Source organism: Typopeltis vanoorti, chromosome 17 (genome assembly GCF_054136105.1).
Source record: "Typopeltis vanoorti isolate ZY-2024b chromosome 17, IOZ_Tvanoo_1.0, whole genome shotgun sequence".
Taxonomy (NCBI): domain Eukaryota; kingdom Metazoa; phylum Arthropoda; class Arachnida; order Uropygi; family Thelyphonidae; genus Typopeltis; species Typopeltis vanoorti.
Window position 1 is genome coordinate 80,764,910 of NC_143565.1, and position 14,719 is coordinate 80,779,628.

General features: G+C 34.0%; 1 protein-coding gene across 2 annotated transcripts in view; it reads left to right on the forward strand.

The window, feature by feature from the left end:
* The window catches only part of LOC150097552 (uncharacterized), a 468,344-nt gene that overhangs the window by 192,400 nt on the left and 261,225 nt on the right, over window positions 1-14,719 (forward strand). For both annotated transcript variants that reach the window (XM_090407136.1, XM_090407137.1), the window contains exon 12: window positions 6,551-6,703. In XM_090407136.1, coding sequence (XP_090263262.1) covers window positions 6,551-6,703 — 153 coding nt within the window. The remainder of the gene's footprint in view (window positions 1-6,550; window positions 6,704-14,719) is intronic.

Below are 14,719 nucleotides of genomic sequence, written 5' to 3' on the forward strand. Positions count from 1 at the left end.
CCTTCACACAACCTTCACATCACCTACTTCTTAAAAATCTAATACTTGGCTTTTTCCATTGTCTGCTCCTCTCCATCCCTCTGTGATTTACTCTGGCTTGGGACCAGCATGATGTGTCATAGCTGCATCATGGCTGGTTTCTCAGTGATGACTTGGCCATTTTTTGTTCTTCCTGTATTCTTTGCTTTACTTCTTCCAAGTCTTTTTTACTATCCATTGTTTCAGACCACCATTACTAGGACTGGGATCCTGGTCAACAACACTCAGAAAAATTATTAAAGGATAATATGTCAGTGGGTGGAATACCATTTACAGTGACACCTCATAAAACACTAAACTCTTCTAGAGGAGTGATATCAGAATGGGATCTCCTTGATGTTCCAGATGAGGAGATATGGTCACTTGTCACTCCCTGAGCTTAAAGAGCAAGTTACAAGTATGAGGTGCATCCTGATACATAGGAACAGTCACTTGGTTCCAACCAGAAACATTATCCTTACTTTTGATACACCTAAGTCTCTAACATCTGTATAAGCAGGATATCTCTACTGCCCTGTTAGGTATATCCCAAATCCATTGAGATGGTTTAAATGTCAGAAATATAGACATGCCAAAACTGCCTGTCATGGCTCTACCCCTGTGCCCAATGTGGTAGTAAAGAGCATGATAACATATCTCAAATCTTGCTCTGTAAAGAAAGCTAAATGTTTCAACTGTGAGATCATCCAGCTTATTCTTGTACATGTCAGAAGTGGAAGGATAAAAAAGAAATACCAAAGATTAAAACAGAACAAAATATATCAGTATGCAAAAAGGAAGTTAAACACTACCACACCTATCCTGAAATCCTTTTATGTTGGTGGTTAAGAAAATATCAACAGCATCTCAAACTCTTATGTCTGTTCCACTATTTGATGATTTTACTATGCCTGAACATTATGATCGTGAGTGCTTTTCTGTGGAGCGCATCAGTCACACGACCTGTCTCACTCCTGAAACAACTCCAAATGTGGTTCGATTTGATGAGAATCCACTTGTCAAACAATTGTGATAAGGATATTGATTAAAAGATAAACCACCAGATGCCCAGATAAAATGGATACCTGGCAATTACTGAAAGAAAGTAAATTAAACTTACCAAATGATCCTGACACATCAGATGATGTACTGAACATTTTTCTAGAGGAAGAGATGGATGCTGACCTTCCATACTTCCAACAAAATCATTAGACAAATATAACCCTGACAAAGATAAGCCCTTAACCACTTAAATTGGACAAGTTTGCAAAGCCAAAACAATAGGAAAATTTTTAAGTGAAACTCTCATAGGGTTTTTTTCCAGAATATTGATGATATTAAGATTCTGCTGCAGAAACACAAGCCTCTATTATATGAGCAAAGTGGATATTAGATCCAGCATTATTTCAAAGCCAAATGTAGAAATTATGAAAGTTTTGTTAATGTAAGTTGACCAGAGAGAGCTTATGGGAATACACTCCCTGGCATTCATGAGTTGTCTTAGTGCGGATTACTTAGAAGATATAATGCCACCCAAGCATCTATATATTCCCTTTTAATTAGTCCATTTTGATAAGATTTCAAACAGCTGACCCTAACAGCTGTTTCAAACTGGTTGGTTCTTTTCAGAGATCAAGTAGAAACCTTAAGAAAGCAAAAACTCTCATTCAGTATTAAGGAACTTGAAATACAAGAGAAATGTATTTTTCATAAGCCAATTCTTGGTCGGTGCGTAAAAGTAATTACTAAAATAAAGAGCCAAAAAGCTTCAGTTCGGGCTTCAAAAGGCTTCATACATACACAGCTTTTCTTTGACATTTCAAGTTCCTTAGTACTGAACGAGTTATTTAAAAATGTTATTTATAAATATATGACATTATGATTTTTAATGCAAGCATTTGAAAATAGTGCAAAAATAATTTCTGCACTATTGTCATTAAAATGAAAGAAAAATCAATGGACACCGTAGTGTAAGGAACAAACACCATAATAAGATCCATAACAATCCACCTTAATACGATGTAGAACCTCCTTTCACTGCGATGACTGCAGCAGTCCTATGAGGCATGCTTTCCACAAGCATATGATAGTGATCAATAGGAATTTTGGACAATTCTTGTAGCCATGTAATAAGTTCCTGGTCTCAGTTCATCCTACAGATATTCAGTAGGGTTGAGATCAGGGATCTGTGGAGGCCAGTCAACTGTGGTGACATTCATGTTCACAAATCATGTAGTTACAACAACACTGTTGTGACACAGTGCACTCTCTTGCTGAAAGAGATGATGGTCAGTTCCATAGAAATGCCACAAAGTAGGAAGGAATGCATTGTCCAGGAACATTCAGATACCTCTCAGAGTTCAGTGTTTGTGGCACCACAAACAGAGGTCCATGGCCAAACCAGGAAAAACAGTACCATACCAACACTTCCAAATTTCATAGTTGGGGTTACATACTGGTAAGAAATGTTCACTAGACACCCACAACACTCACACCCATCCACCTACTCAGTAGAAGGTTTAATGTGATTCATTTGTTCCATAACACAGCTTTTCAAGCTTGCATGCCCCACTGTATACATTCTTTGCACCATTGAAAACAATGCTGTATGTTGGTTTAGGTAATGTGGACTTGCATACTGCGGTCCTACCTTGGAAACCCCATGTTGTGAACCTTGGTTCTGAATGTTTTGGTGCAGATTCATGTCCCAGTCAGCTGATGAATGGCAGTTTTTTTTTTATATTATCCTTTGTAGCACCATACAGTCACATTCAGTGAGTGTGGCAGGTCATCTACTGTGGGTAGAACTTGCAGTTGACTCCCTGCACATCCGTCTCAGTATGCTATCAGTGACTGTTGACCCAGGATGGTCCAATTTATCAACAGTTTGCCAAACAGATAGGCCTGCAACATGGTATCCTATCATGCCTCTTTCAAACTCCATCAGTTCCCTTCTTGCAGCCATTTCACCCAGAAACAGTTGCACTGACTTGGAAGCATCATATTCCTCCAATTTATACTGGCTACAAACAAGTGACTTGTTATGTGGCACAATGCACCTTGTCCATGGGAGTGTGTATTGACTTCTTTCCAAGCAGTGTATATTGTCTTGTTTTATTGTTCTGATTTGAAGAATAAAAGATGGCATAATTACTATGACAAAATAAATTCATTGCTAAGGCGATCTCTTAACATTTCAGAACAGATTATTTTCACACATGTGAAATTCATTTTTATCTTTGGGAACAGACACAATAAACAAATTGCACAACAAAAAGTTCAATATCAAAGGTCAGTGAAAGAAATTCCAAGTTCCACAGTATACTTTAAGTCAAGTGACACAAAGCTCTCCATTATAGTTAATCCACCAATGGCTCCACAATTGTCCTTAAGAGATTTAACAGTGGAATTACATGTTTAATTATCCACTGATCCATGAAAAATCCTAAGGTATTTCATTTCTTCCACTTCAGTCAGTTATGTTAAAAAAATGCTGAAGTTTCTTTTGCATTGCCATCTCACTAATCTCAACCTTAACAATGAACTTCCATGCACAACTCTGAGAAATTATCAAGAACTATACTGCTTAAATATATAATAATTTTTTCTTCTTATTCTCACACACACACTCTTCATTTATTTCTACTAATATGTTTTTTTTTTAATCTGGCTGTCTTACACCTGCATACAAAGAAAGATTAAGGAAAGATTCTATTCTCCATATACCTTCATTATTGTTTGATCTTTTAATTTCTAACTGTAATACACCAATGGTGGTTCATGATAAGTGTCTCAAAATATCCATATTTTACCCATTCATAGTTAATTAAATATTCATCTGTGATTTTGTGCAACTCGCACTTGAATATTTAACTTGGAAACCCTGCTGTAGAAATCAGACATGGAACTTTTTATTTTGAAGCCACTTCAGGCCTCCAGTAATTGGGACAGATATCAGACAATGAAATTCATCTCCCACTTATTATTAAATAAAATATTTAAATAGATTTTTCTGAAATCATATTTCATATGTCTCCTAATATTAATAGGTAATTAAGTAAAAATAGCAAGGCTTTATGGTATCGGAGCTTCCCCTATATGCCAAACTGTAGGCTGAAAATTAATAGTAGTGTTTACTAATTAAATTTTTGTGTATTTGAAAGAGAGCTATCAGATATACCTGAATATCTGCAAAAGTAAATATAGTACAGAACTTAATAACTGAGTCAAAAATAACATGATTGGAAATAATGTTGGAGAATTAATAAATTACCATAAAATTATTAAATGGCAGAAATAAAACTAATTACAAAGACTGGGTTAAAAAATTATGGATTAAAAAAAAAAAAATAGTATACACAACAAGTAAGCAACATGAATGATGGTATACTGGACATTTAGTTGAATTCATCATCAGATTTTTAGACAGTGAAAATTAGTTATGAACTTGCTATGCAGTTCACAAGATAGAGATATTAAGTGAAGTTTGGTTGGTTTAAGATTAAGGAGGAGTAATTTATTATATTCAGCTGCTACAAGGGCAAGATTGGATTGGGCCTTTGTGTGTTTATTGCATATTGATTGGTTCTGATAGCTAGAGATTCAGTGAAATGTAATTGAGTTCTGTTTTCTTGGAAATTAACAATGTGCCTCTCAATTTCAGAAGTGTGTTTTAATTGTATGGCATGTAATGATATCTCAGTAGTGGGATTTTTAATGATATTATTAGTGTGCTTTTGTTTTCAATTCCTCTAATGTTCAGTTAAATGTGACTTTAAGGAAGAACAGTGAATCTGACATAGCTAGTTCTGCATCTGGATTAATAGCTAAATTTGTAAACAACATTATGCCATAGTAATAATACTATGGCATAATGTTTTGTGATTAGATTTGAAGATGCATTTGGTGATTTTATGAATGATTGTATGAATATATGAAAATTTTAAAACTATATAAGTTTTTGATATGTTTGCATTGGGATGAAGACACATGATTTTGTACCAAATGAATGGTGTAGCCTATTAGTCGTCGGGAATATTGTTGAAATTGGTTTAAGGCAGTGACTGAGAATGAGTATTCACTACATTATTTCCTATCTCATATTATTTTTGACTCAGTTATTATGTTCTGTACTAAATACTGCATCATTTGTGCTTTTGAAAATATCAAGGCTTTATGGCATTGATATGTGTGATTAGTAATCTTTCAAATATTAAAAAAATTAATTAGTAAGTAAACTTAATTTTTTTACCGTATAGGTTGGCATACAGGGGAAGCTCTATTACTATGACGCTTCCCCTGCATGAATCCTCATTACCGTGGAGCTTCCCCATCTGAATCTGAAGTTTGCAATATGTTTTAGTCACCAAACACACTTAATCCAAAATCTACTTTTATGAAGTAAATTATTATTGCAAACTTACACATTTAGGAATGCCATTTATCTTTTATTACAGATAATAATAAACTCCATTCTGTATTTCTACAAATGAAAGGATCTTGGATAGAACTTCAGGCATGACACATTGGTCTTGAGGCATGGGCATTCATCATGCCTTGTCTGAATTCCTGAGATTGACCAGCTCCATGCTATTAAATCAAGAACATCAGTATCATTTCTCTGAATTGCAGTCGAGTCAGTAGTAAGAACATTAACAAAATCATCAGTGGAAAGTGACTGAGGAACAAATAGTGAATTGGCAGACAAGAAAAAGAAATTTTAAAATTCCAAGTTGTACAAGATTTTGGTGGTTGGTAGAACAAGCAAAGCAACCATAGGATGGAGAGAACTCTGCTCTTCCTCCCACCCTTTTTATATGAAATTTTTATTTAAAATATTCAAATTATTAATCTTGCTTATTCAATGGTTAATTTCTAATTTGTCTTTTTTAATAATTTGAATATTCTTTTATGTAATTATTCTTTATGCAAATATGTATGAATTTATATGATAAAGAGCCAAGAGGCTATTTTTCCAGCGCCGTAAATTAAGTTAAGGGAATATTAAATCCCTCATTATTTTAAAGCTGGATACGAAACTCAGAGATCGAAATCTAAGAGTTTCATGCCGAAAAACTATCGGTGAGTCCAAGCGTAAGTCAACACCTGGGTAGTACAACACTAGGGCAACTTGTAGCAAAGGTGGAGCAAGATCCATCACTATCCTTAATATTTTCTCGTAATGTAAAACACAGCTCCTAGGAGATGTATTACGATCTCCTTATAATGCAAAACAGTAATACATCTCCTAGGAGCTGCATTTTACATTATGAGAAAATATTAAGGATAGTGATGGAGCTTGCTCCACCTTTGCTACGAGTTGCCCAAGTGTTGTACTACCCAGGTGTTGACTTACGCTTGGACTCGGCGATAGTTCTTCGGCATGAAACTCTTAGATTTCGATCTCTGAGTTTCGTATTCAGCTTTAAAATAATGAGGGATTTATTATCCCCTTAACTTATGTATGAATTTATGTTTCTTTAAAAATTATAGAAACAATTCATTTATTCTTATTTCATAAACTTTTTAACAGGGATGTGGGAAAGAATTTTTAACAAAGTTAGGAATGGCTTACCACTATCAGCATTCTCACTCGGATGATCTGTTTTGGAAGTGTCGGTCCTGTAATGCACTTTTCAAAAGATGTGGAAAGCAGCTTGAGCAACATATACTGGATTGTCATTTTGTAAGTCCATAGATGTTAACTTGTATTAAAATTTTATGTGTATTTTTTCTTAATTAATACATACAGTGGAAAGATTACATGCAAAAATTGATATAAGGACTATTTCAAGTGAAAGTGACTGAAACTAATCTATACAGCCAACTTGGCCAGTGGATAAACATTATTCTTTTTATCTAACCGGATTATTCCCAAACCAGTGTTCTCTTTGTCCATCTGTTGTCAGACATTCTCATCACATGTTCTGCTCAGTGCCATTTGTTGCCTTTTATTTCTAAGACAATGTCCATTACCTTTGGAAGTTTACCCGGATTTGCCTGGTGTTGCACTACCTTACCCCAGTCCTGAAGATATTTTCAGGTGCAAACTTTGTTTGCTGACACTTGGATAAAGGATTAAACTAAATTTATCATAGTCTAACCTAGTGAAAAATAAACTTCTAACATCTTTCTCTAAATCCAGAGTAATTCAATAATAAGGTGGTACACCTGTTGGCAACTCCTATATGTAAATATGACCTCTCCTATTGCTTTTTCTTTAGTATCTCCACGGTTGGGTCTGCCTCCCACTGACGAGACCTCAATAAAGATTGAAACCGGTCTGGGTAGTGGCCCTTCCCTTAATGCATAGCAGTATACATGTCCACAAGGAGATGTTCTTTGCATTATGGGAGATACTGAGACAAGGAGTGATGAGAGCTCAGTCCACCTTTACTTGGAGTTGCCTGGTGTTGCACTACCTTAACCCAGTCCTGAAGATATTTTCAGGTGCAAACTTTGTTTGCTTACACTTGGATAAAGGATGAAACTAAATTTATTATATCCGTTACCTTTGTTCGCTTCCTTACCCAAATTCTTTTTATCTAACCGGTTATTCCCAAAATGGCTCTTCCCATGTTTCTTTATGTTATTTTTTAGTTTTTTGTCATACATACTGGTTGTAGAGCTTTCTGTCCAAAAAAGAAACTGGACTTTTTGAAAATAGAAGAAACTAGCAGCGCCACCTGTTGTATCTTTTTGTTGTCGAAAGTGGCAGCCTTCATTAGTGTTGTGCCAACTGTTTATGACATTTGGTTCATTAGAAGCCAAATTATAGTGCCAAGAGTGACAGTGTGTTTTGACGAATGGTTGGAAAATGAGTTTCTAACAGGGAGCTGTTTCGATTGACTTTTGTGTTAAACTTGGTAAAAGTTTTACCGAAATTCATCAAATGCTTCAAAAAGCATACGGTGATGAATGCTTATCCCGTACTCAAGTTTATGAGTGGTTTAAGCGATTTTAAAGTGGTCATTTGATGCTTGAGGACGACAAAAAATGCTGCGCCATCCAAAAACTGGACTGAGCAAAGTTAACATCCAAAAAAATGATTGATTTCTTCAAAGAAAACTCGAAATCATCCATGAGATTGATTGAAGACGAATTGGAGATTCCAAAATCAACTGTGCACAACATTTTGACCAAGAGTTTGGGCCTTCGTAAATTGAATTCGTGATTTGTTCCCCCCAAGTTGACCAACGACCAAAAAAGTATCGAATTGAACACTGCAAGGACCTCATACCTCATTAAAACTGCTCATAAGGACTCAAACTTCCTTGAAACGATCATTACTGGTGACAAAACATGGTATTTTGAGTATGAGCCCAAAACAAAGCGGCAGTGCTGAGTGGAGACCACCAGAAGAAGGCATCCGAACAAAAATCGCTTGAAGTCAAAAGTAAAGATAATGCTGATTTGTTTTTATGATTCCAAGGGCATTATCCACAAAGAATTCGTTCCACCTGGCCAAACAGTCAATGGTGAGTTTTATCTCAAAGTTTTGAAGTGATTGATAGCGAGAATTTGTCGCGTATGGCATGAATATTGTCATGCAGGCAGCTTTTGTCACTTTTGCATGATAATGCACCATCTCATCGTTCAAACATTGTGAGACAGTTTTTGAGCAAAAAACCAAGTTTGTGTGTTGGATCATTCGACATATTCACCTGATTTAGCACCTGACTTCTTTCTCTTCCCCCAACTTCATTTGCCAATGAAAGGAAAGCAATTAAAAGTTCGGTTTCTTTTTGGAGAGGGTGTATATTAACTAAAAGAATTAAGTCTTCACACAAATATAGTTTGTCTGTAATTTAAAAAAGAAAAAACAGGATGTAAATTATTGAAGGGTGGGGATTGAGATGTCTTCAAAAAAAATTTAAAAATTATTTTCAATGACCTAAAATTCACAATTTTTTTTCCATCCGAGACTGGTTGAGTATGCTAATTAGGAGTTTTAGGCAATTACTGCAGATGGCTTACCATTCCACTGCTGCATTACCCAAGGACAAATATTTGACTGTAGATCCATGTGTTCATGGAGATGGTTTGCCTTTTTGAAGGATGAAAAACCCAAATTTAAAGGAGTGACACCCTCCATCTCCATATGAGACCAGCTAACTCACCATTTAAATGAAAACTCCTGCTAAAGGTTCCTCACCCAGGGCTTTCTAACCAAATGGCTCATCTCTACCAACAGAACTGTGAAGACTCCAAAATTCACTATTGAGATTACAAAAATTACCCTTCTACCATTCTCCTACCAACAGGTCATGGGTTCAATTCCCACCATGAACATGGATGCCTGTGATTGTGTTTAGGTGGTAGATGAATTTCACCACCCAGTTGACACCAACACCCCGCTTATTTGGAGGCATGAAGTGGCTTAAAAGAATTTGGTGTTTGGTCTCTAGAGCAGGGTTTCTAGTCCAGGTGAAAAATGAATAAAAATACAAATCAATGTATAACATCAATAAAAAACATACGAAAAAAAAAAAAAAGGAATCCTAGCCCACCCATGGTAGGAATGTATTATAGGTTTATGAAAAACCTTTTGTGAGTGGAAGTTACATTAAAAAAAATAATAATAAAAAATTAAATAATTAAGGGATAAATTGGTATATACCATATCTACTCGAATATAACGCACCCTGATTTTACTTTACGAAAAAATAAATGAAAAAGTTTTGCATATAGTTGGCCCATGAAACAAGTTTAAACTTTAAGAACTTGATAGTAAACGTTGTTATGGCAGTTACAGATATTTTGGAATTCGGTTGAAAAAAATCAGCATTTCAACTCAACAATTGTCGGCTTGCCTTTGCTGTTGATTTGTGTGATCTTTTGTTAATATCACACCAATCATATGCATAGAGATGGAAGCAACCAGTAGAGAAAGTGTAGGAGTGAGGGCATTAACTTCTCAATCATGGATAGCATGGAGGTGGATTAAGAGACCATCATTAGAACTGTTGTGCAACTGGCTTTTTGAGAGCTTGGGACATGATTTTGCCAGAAATAATTTAATTACAGAAGCATTGTCACTAAAAGATTCAAATACAGCTAATTCTATTTTTACACAGCTTTTTTTTTACACAATTTCGAAATAACACTGTTTAGAAAACAAAAGCAATTCTATTTTTACACTGTATATTTTGATTTAACATGGCTCAAATGGTGCTTATTTTGAAAATTTCTGTTTGAATTCAGTTCTGTTAAAAAGGGTATTTCCATTATAATTTTCATTTCATAAAATGGCACATATATACTTAAACTTGAATTTTGGGGAATTCCCCCCCCCCCCTCGATGTTTTAAATATCAGGGATTATTACCCCATGCTACAGAATGGAAACAATTGTGTTGACAACAAAAAAATCATTTTTTGTAAATATGATTCCCCAATGTTAAACCAACAGATGATCTGTTATATTCACTTGCCTTGGTTTCTGGAAGCAGAAGGGTGCTAAGCTGGTTCCTTGAAGTTAATTTGGCCTGTTATGGGAGGCTTGCCTATATAAAGCTGCTTGGAAGGAGTTAAGTTTTTTGCTAAACAATCATTTATTGTTTATAATTCAAAATGTTTACACGGCTTGTGTTTTGTTCATGCAATAGAGTTATACAGATATGTATTAAGTTTTGTATGTGTAATATCAAATTAGTAAAATTAATTATTGATTATTTTCAGATATTTTCGTAACATTACCCCATTAATCACGATGTCAGATAATTCAGTTAAACAGAAGAAGAAAAACCATTTCTTTAGAAACTAAGATCCAAATTTTAGATCATTTAGCAGCTGGAGAAGGTTTGACATCCTTAGGAAAATATTTTGGATTGAACGAACTACCATGAGAACAATTAAGAAAAATGAAGAGGCCATAGAGAAAATCTGTTCTTTATTGAACAAAATTAGGTGCCAAGTCGTCATTGTATATGAGAGACATTATGAAAGTGAAAATGGTAAAGACCTTAGTGATGTGGATAGAAGATTGCTCACAAAAGGAATACCTTTAGACGGAAATGTCATCAAACAGAAAGCATTATGGTTGTATAAACAGATTTAGAAAAAGGAGCCAACAACATCAAACAACAATTGTGTTTTTTCTGCAAGCATAGGTTGGCTTACAAAATTTCTCAAAAGATATGAGCTTCATAATGTAAAAATAATAGGAGAAGCAATCATCTGCAGATGAGCCAGCAGCTAGGGAATTTCTTTCAAACCTCTCCAGAATTATTAAAAATGGTGGCACTTTTGATCAAGTTTGGAATGCACGTGAGACAGGCCTTTTATGGTAAAAATTGCCAAATAAAACTTATATAGCAAAATCACAAAAAAGTGTTGGTAGCTTAAAAGTACTAAAGATCGTGTGACTATTATTTTGCAGCAATGTTTCAGAAGATTGTATATTAAAACCTTTACTCATTAATCAATCCCTAAGACCATGGGCAATGAAAGGTGTGGATTTTAACACATTACCAGTGCACTGAAAGGCAAACAAAAAAGATTCGGTTACAAAAGAAATTTTTAATGAATGGTTCCATTAATGTTTTGTTCCAGAAGTTAAACGCTGTTTGATAGAAAAAAAATCTGGACTTTAAAGTTTTTATTGATTATAGTCATTGTGCCTGGCCATCCTGTTTTAGAGCCCCCAAATGTGGAATGTTGTTTTCTGCCACCTAATACAAGGATGTAACCACTAGATCACACCCTGATCTAGTGGTTACATCCTTAATGTAACCACTAGATCAGGGTGTGATCATTACTCTCAAAACTTACTACATAAGAAGAACATCCCAGTACATTTTGGATAAACTAGATAAGGAGAATTTACTGACAGTTATTGATGTGTGGAAGAAATTTTCTATTTTGGATTGCATCAAACTTGCTAAGTTGGCATTATTAGAATTGAAACCATCAACCTTAAATGCATGCTGGAAATTGGCCAGAATGTGTGAAAAACCCTGCACCTTTGCATACAACTAAATATCCCAATATCATCAGATTAGCACATGCAATTTGCAGAGAAGGATTTGATGATTTTTTGTCTGCAGATATTGAACAATTGATGGTTTAAAAGGCTGTTAGTGATTACAAAATAATAGACACTGTCCTTGAGAATCTCGGTGAAAAAGAAAAAAAAGTGATGATGATGATGAAAAGATTCCACTCACTGCAGGATTAATTAAAGAAGGGTTTCAAATGGCTAGTAAATTGTAAAGTCATTTTCTTTCATATGATCCAAATACTGAATGATCTGAACAGTTTAAACATGAACTGAAGTCATGTATGGTGCAATATAAAGAATTACACAAAGTTGTAGTCAAAACAGGATCTCAACGATTAATTATTAGAGTTTGTGGTAAAAAAAAAATCATTCTTCAGAAATATTGGAAATTAGTGCTAATTTAGTTCCTTTTACTGAAGAAAATGCTATTGCAGTATGAATAGTGTTGTGTCGTCCTATCTTGCTAATTGATCCATTTATGTTGGTTTGATGGACTTATCCTTACTTCTTTAAAGTCTGTTTTTAATTTGTTAGATGTTGATTGATACTGATCTGAATATAAAGAAATTTATATTATCCTGTGCCACCTTATATTCAGATTAGTCTATATAATATAGAGGAATTAATCATCAACTAACATTTGCAATCTCACTTTTCTACAGGCCGAGGTTAATATTATCATTTAAGGCTTCTGCAAGGTTTGAATAAATTTTATGAGCAGTGCAATGAAGAAAAATCAGGCAAACAACAAATTGAATTCAATAAAATAAATATTTAATACAGGTTATAGAACATGTACATTTAAGCATAATTTTCTAAGCAAGATAATTTAATTGAACAATATTCAAAATATCTCTGAGACACTAGTAGCCTCCCAGTTTGGTTTAAAGATTGAAGTCAAATTTACAGATCTTATTCTCCAACACTTAAATACTATTATCACAACTTGTCTCTATTCAGTGGGATAATTCAATTCTTTTATACATCAACTTAGTTCAAATACTCATAACAAACATAAAACATTAGGCATTAAACATTCAGCTGTCAATTCTATATTCTTCTGAATAATTGAAAATGGTTCACACAGTTTAGTGTTCCAGAATTTTACAGTAAATATTTCTTAAGGTAGAATTCTCTAATTCTCTCTTAGTCAACAAACACTTAATTTAATTATGAGGCAGTTATCATTTCAAGGGGGAGAGACACTTTAAAGCTCCATCATACTTCGGCTATTTTTAGTAGAATGCCACAGTTAATGTTAAGATATATCAGGCAGAGCTAACTCTTATTTCTTCACACTGAAATATAAAAAGGACTGCTGTTACCGGGTTACACCTTTTACACACTGGATTTACTATAGGCACACTTAAAACTGTAGTTAACTATTACTTTGAAGTAACACTATTCAAAAGAAATCTTCACTATAATAACTGAAATATTAAACATAGAGTTTCACAAGTCTTGACGCACTTGTTTTAGGTAATCTACTTATTCCTTATTTTCTTCTATGCATTAAATTCAGCTTTGCACTATTCTTCCTCAAAACAATTGGAATTCGTCGTAATTTTAGAATTCCGTAGAAATATTCCGAATTGCCTATTAATTCCCAGTCCTTTTTTAATCGATTTACAGCATTTCCAAATCCCCTTACTGCCATCTGTTACTTCCTTCTTGCTGTCCTAACGCTTCTCCTCTTCTTTATTTTCGTTTTCCAATTAAAATCATTCATTCTTCCCGCCAAAATCTGGTTCTAGCCAGTTTAGCTTACATCTACTGGCTTCACTCCATATCACAGCCGTTCATGTTCTAAACACGCGCTGACTAAAACAAACTCCATTTCTCCTTCAGCAGCCAATCAAATTCAATCAGAAGAATTACATAAAATCACTCTTACGTACAGCAATAAAATAAAAGGATATTTTACAATTCATATAATATACATTTAAATATGATAAATACTAATTCTTATAATATATTTCACAACTTCTTATAATATTAACACAGGAAGAAATAAAATAAATTGAATGACATTTTAACACAGAGTTCTTTCATTACTAATACATATCTCAAAATTATATAATTAAACAGTAATAAACAAACTCAAAGTAATTATATGAATAATAATTTACAAGCAAGAGATTAACATCAAATAATATTTACAAGTCTTGCTTAAGTTATGGCAGATTATGTTAAATGTGAATGAAGAGTTATAATTCCCAAATATCTTCATTCACAATTTAACAATAGGACAGCCAGAGTGTTTCAAGTGATGGAAGTGATATAATTCCAGTCTCACACAAAATAATGCAGCTACTGTCCGAAAGTGACTGCGAATAAAATTTAACTAATAACCATATGCGTGGGTGTATTTGGGCCTTTTCAAATTTCTGCTTTTATTAGTGACACACTATTTTCTTTAAGAAAGATACATATGTATATACTTTAAATAAGTATTTAAAATTAAAAAAAAATATTCCATTAAAATTAAATAGTTTTATTCAATGATTTTCATATGTTTTGTTTGAAAATAACTTATTGTTCGTATCGAGTTTTCACATCTGGTACCATTCTTCTATTTTTTTCATATGCAGTGTATTCTTTTTTACACAGTTTTCATTTGCACATTTTTTTTCTGGAACCAATCTACCGTGTAAATGGAGAATTGGGTGTATATCGCATGATGAAAGTGAGCTGCCGATCA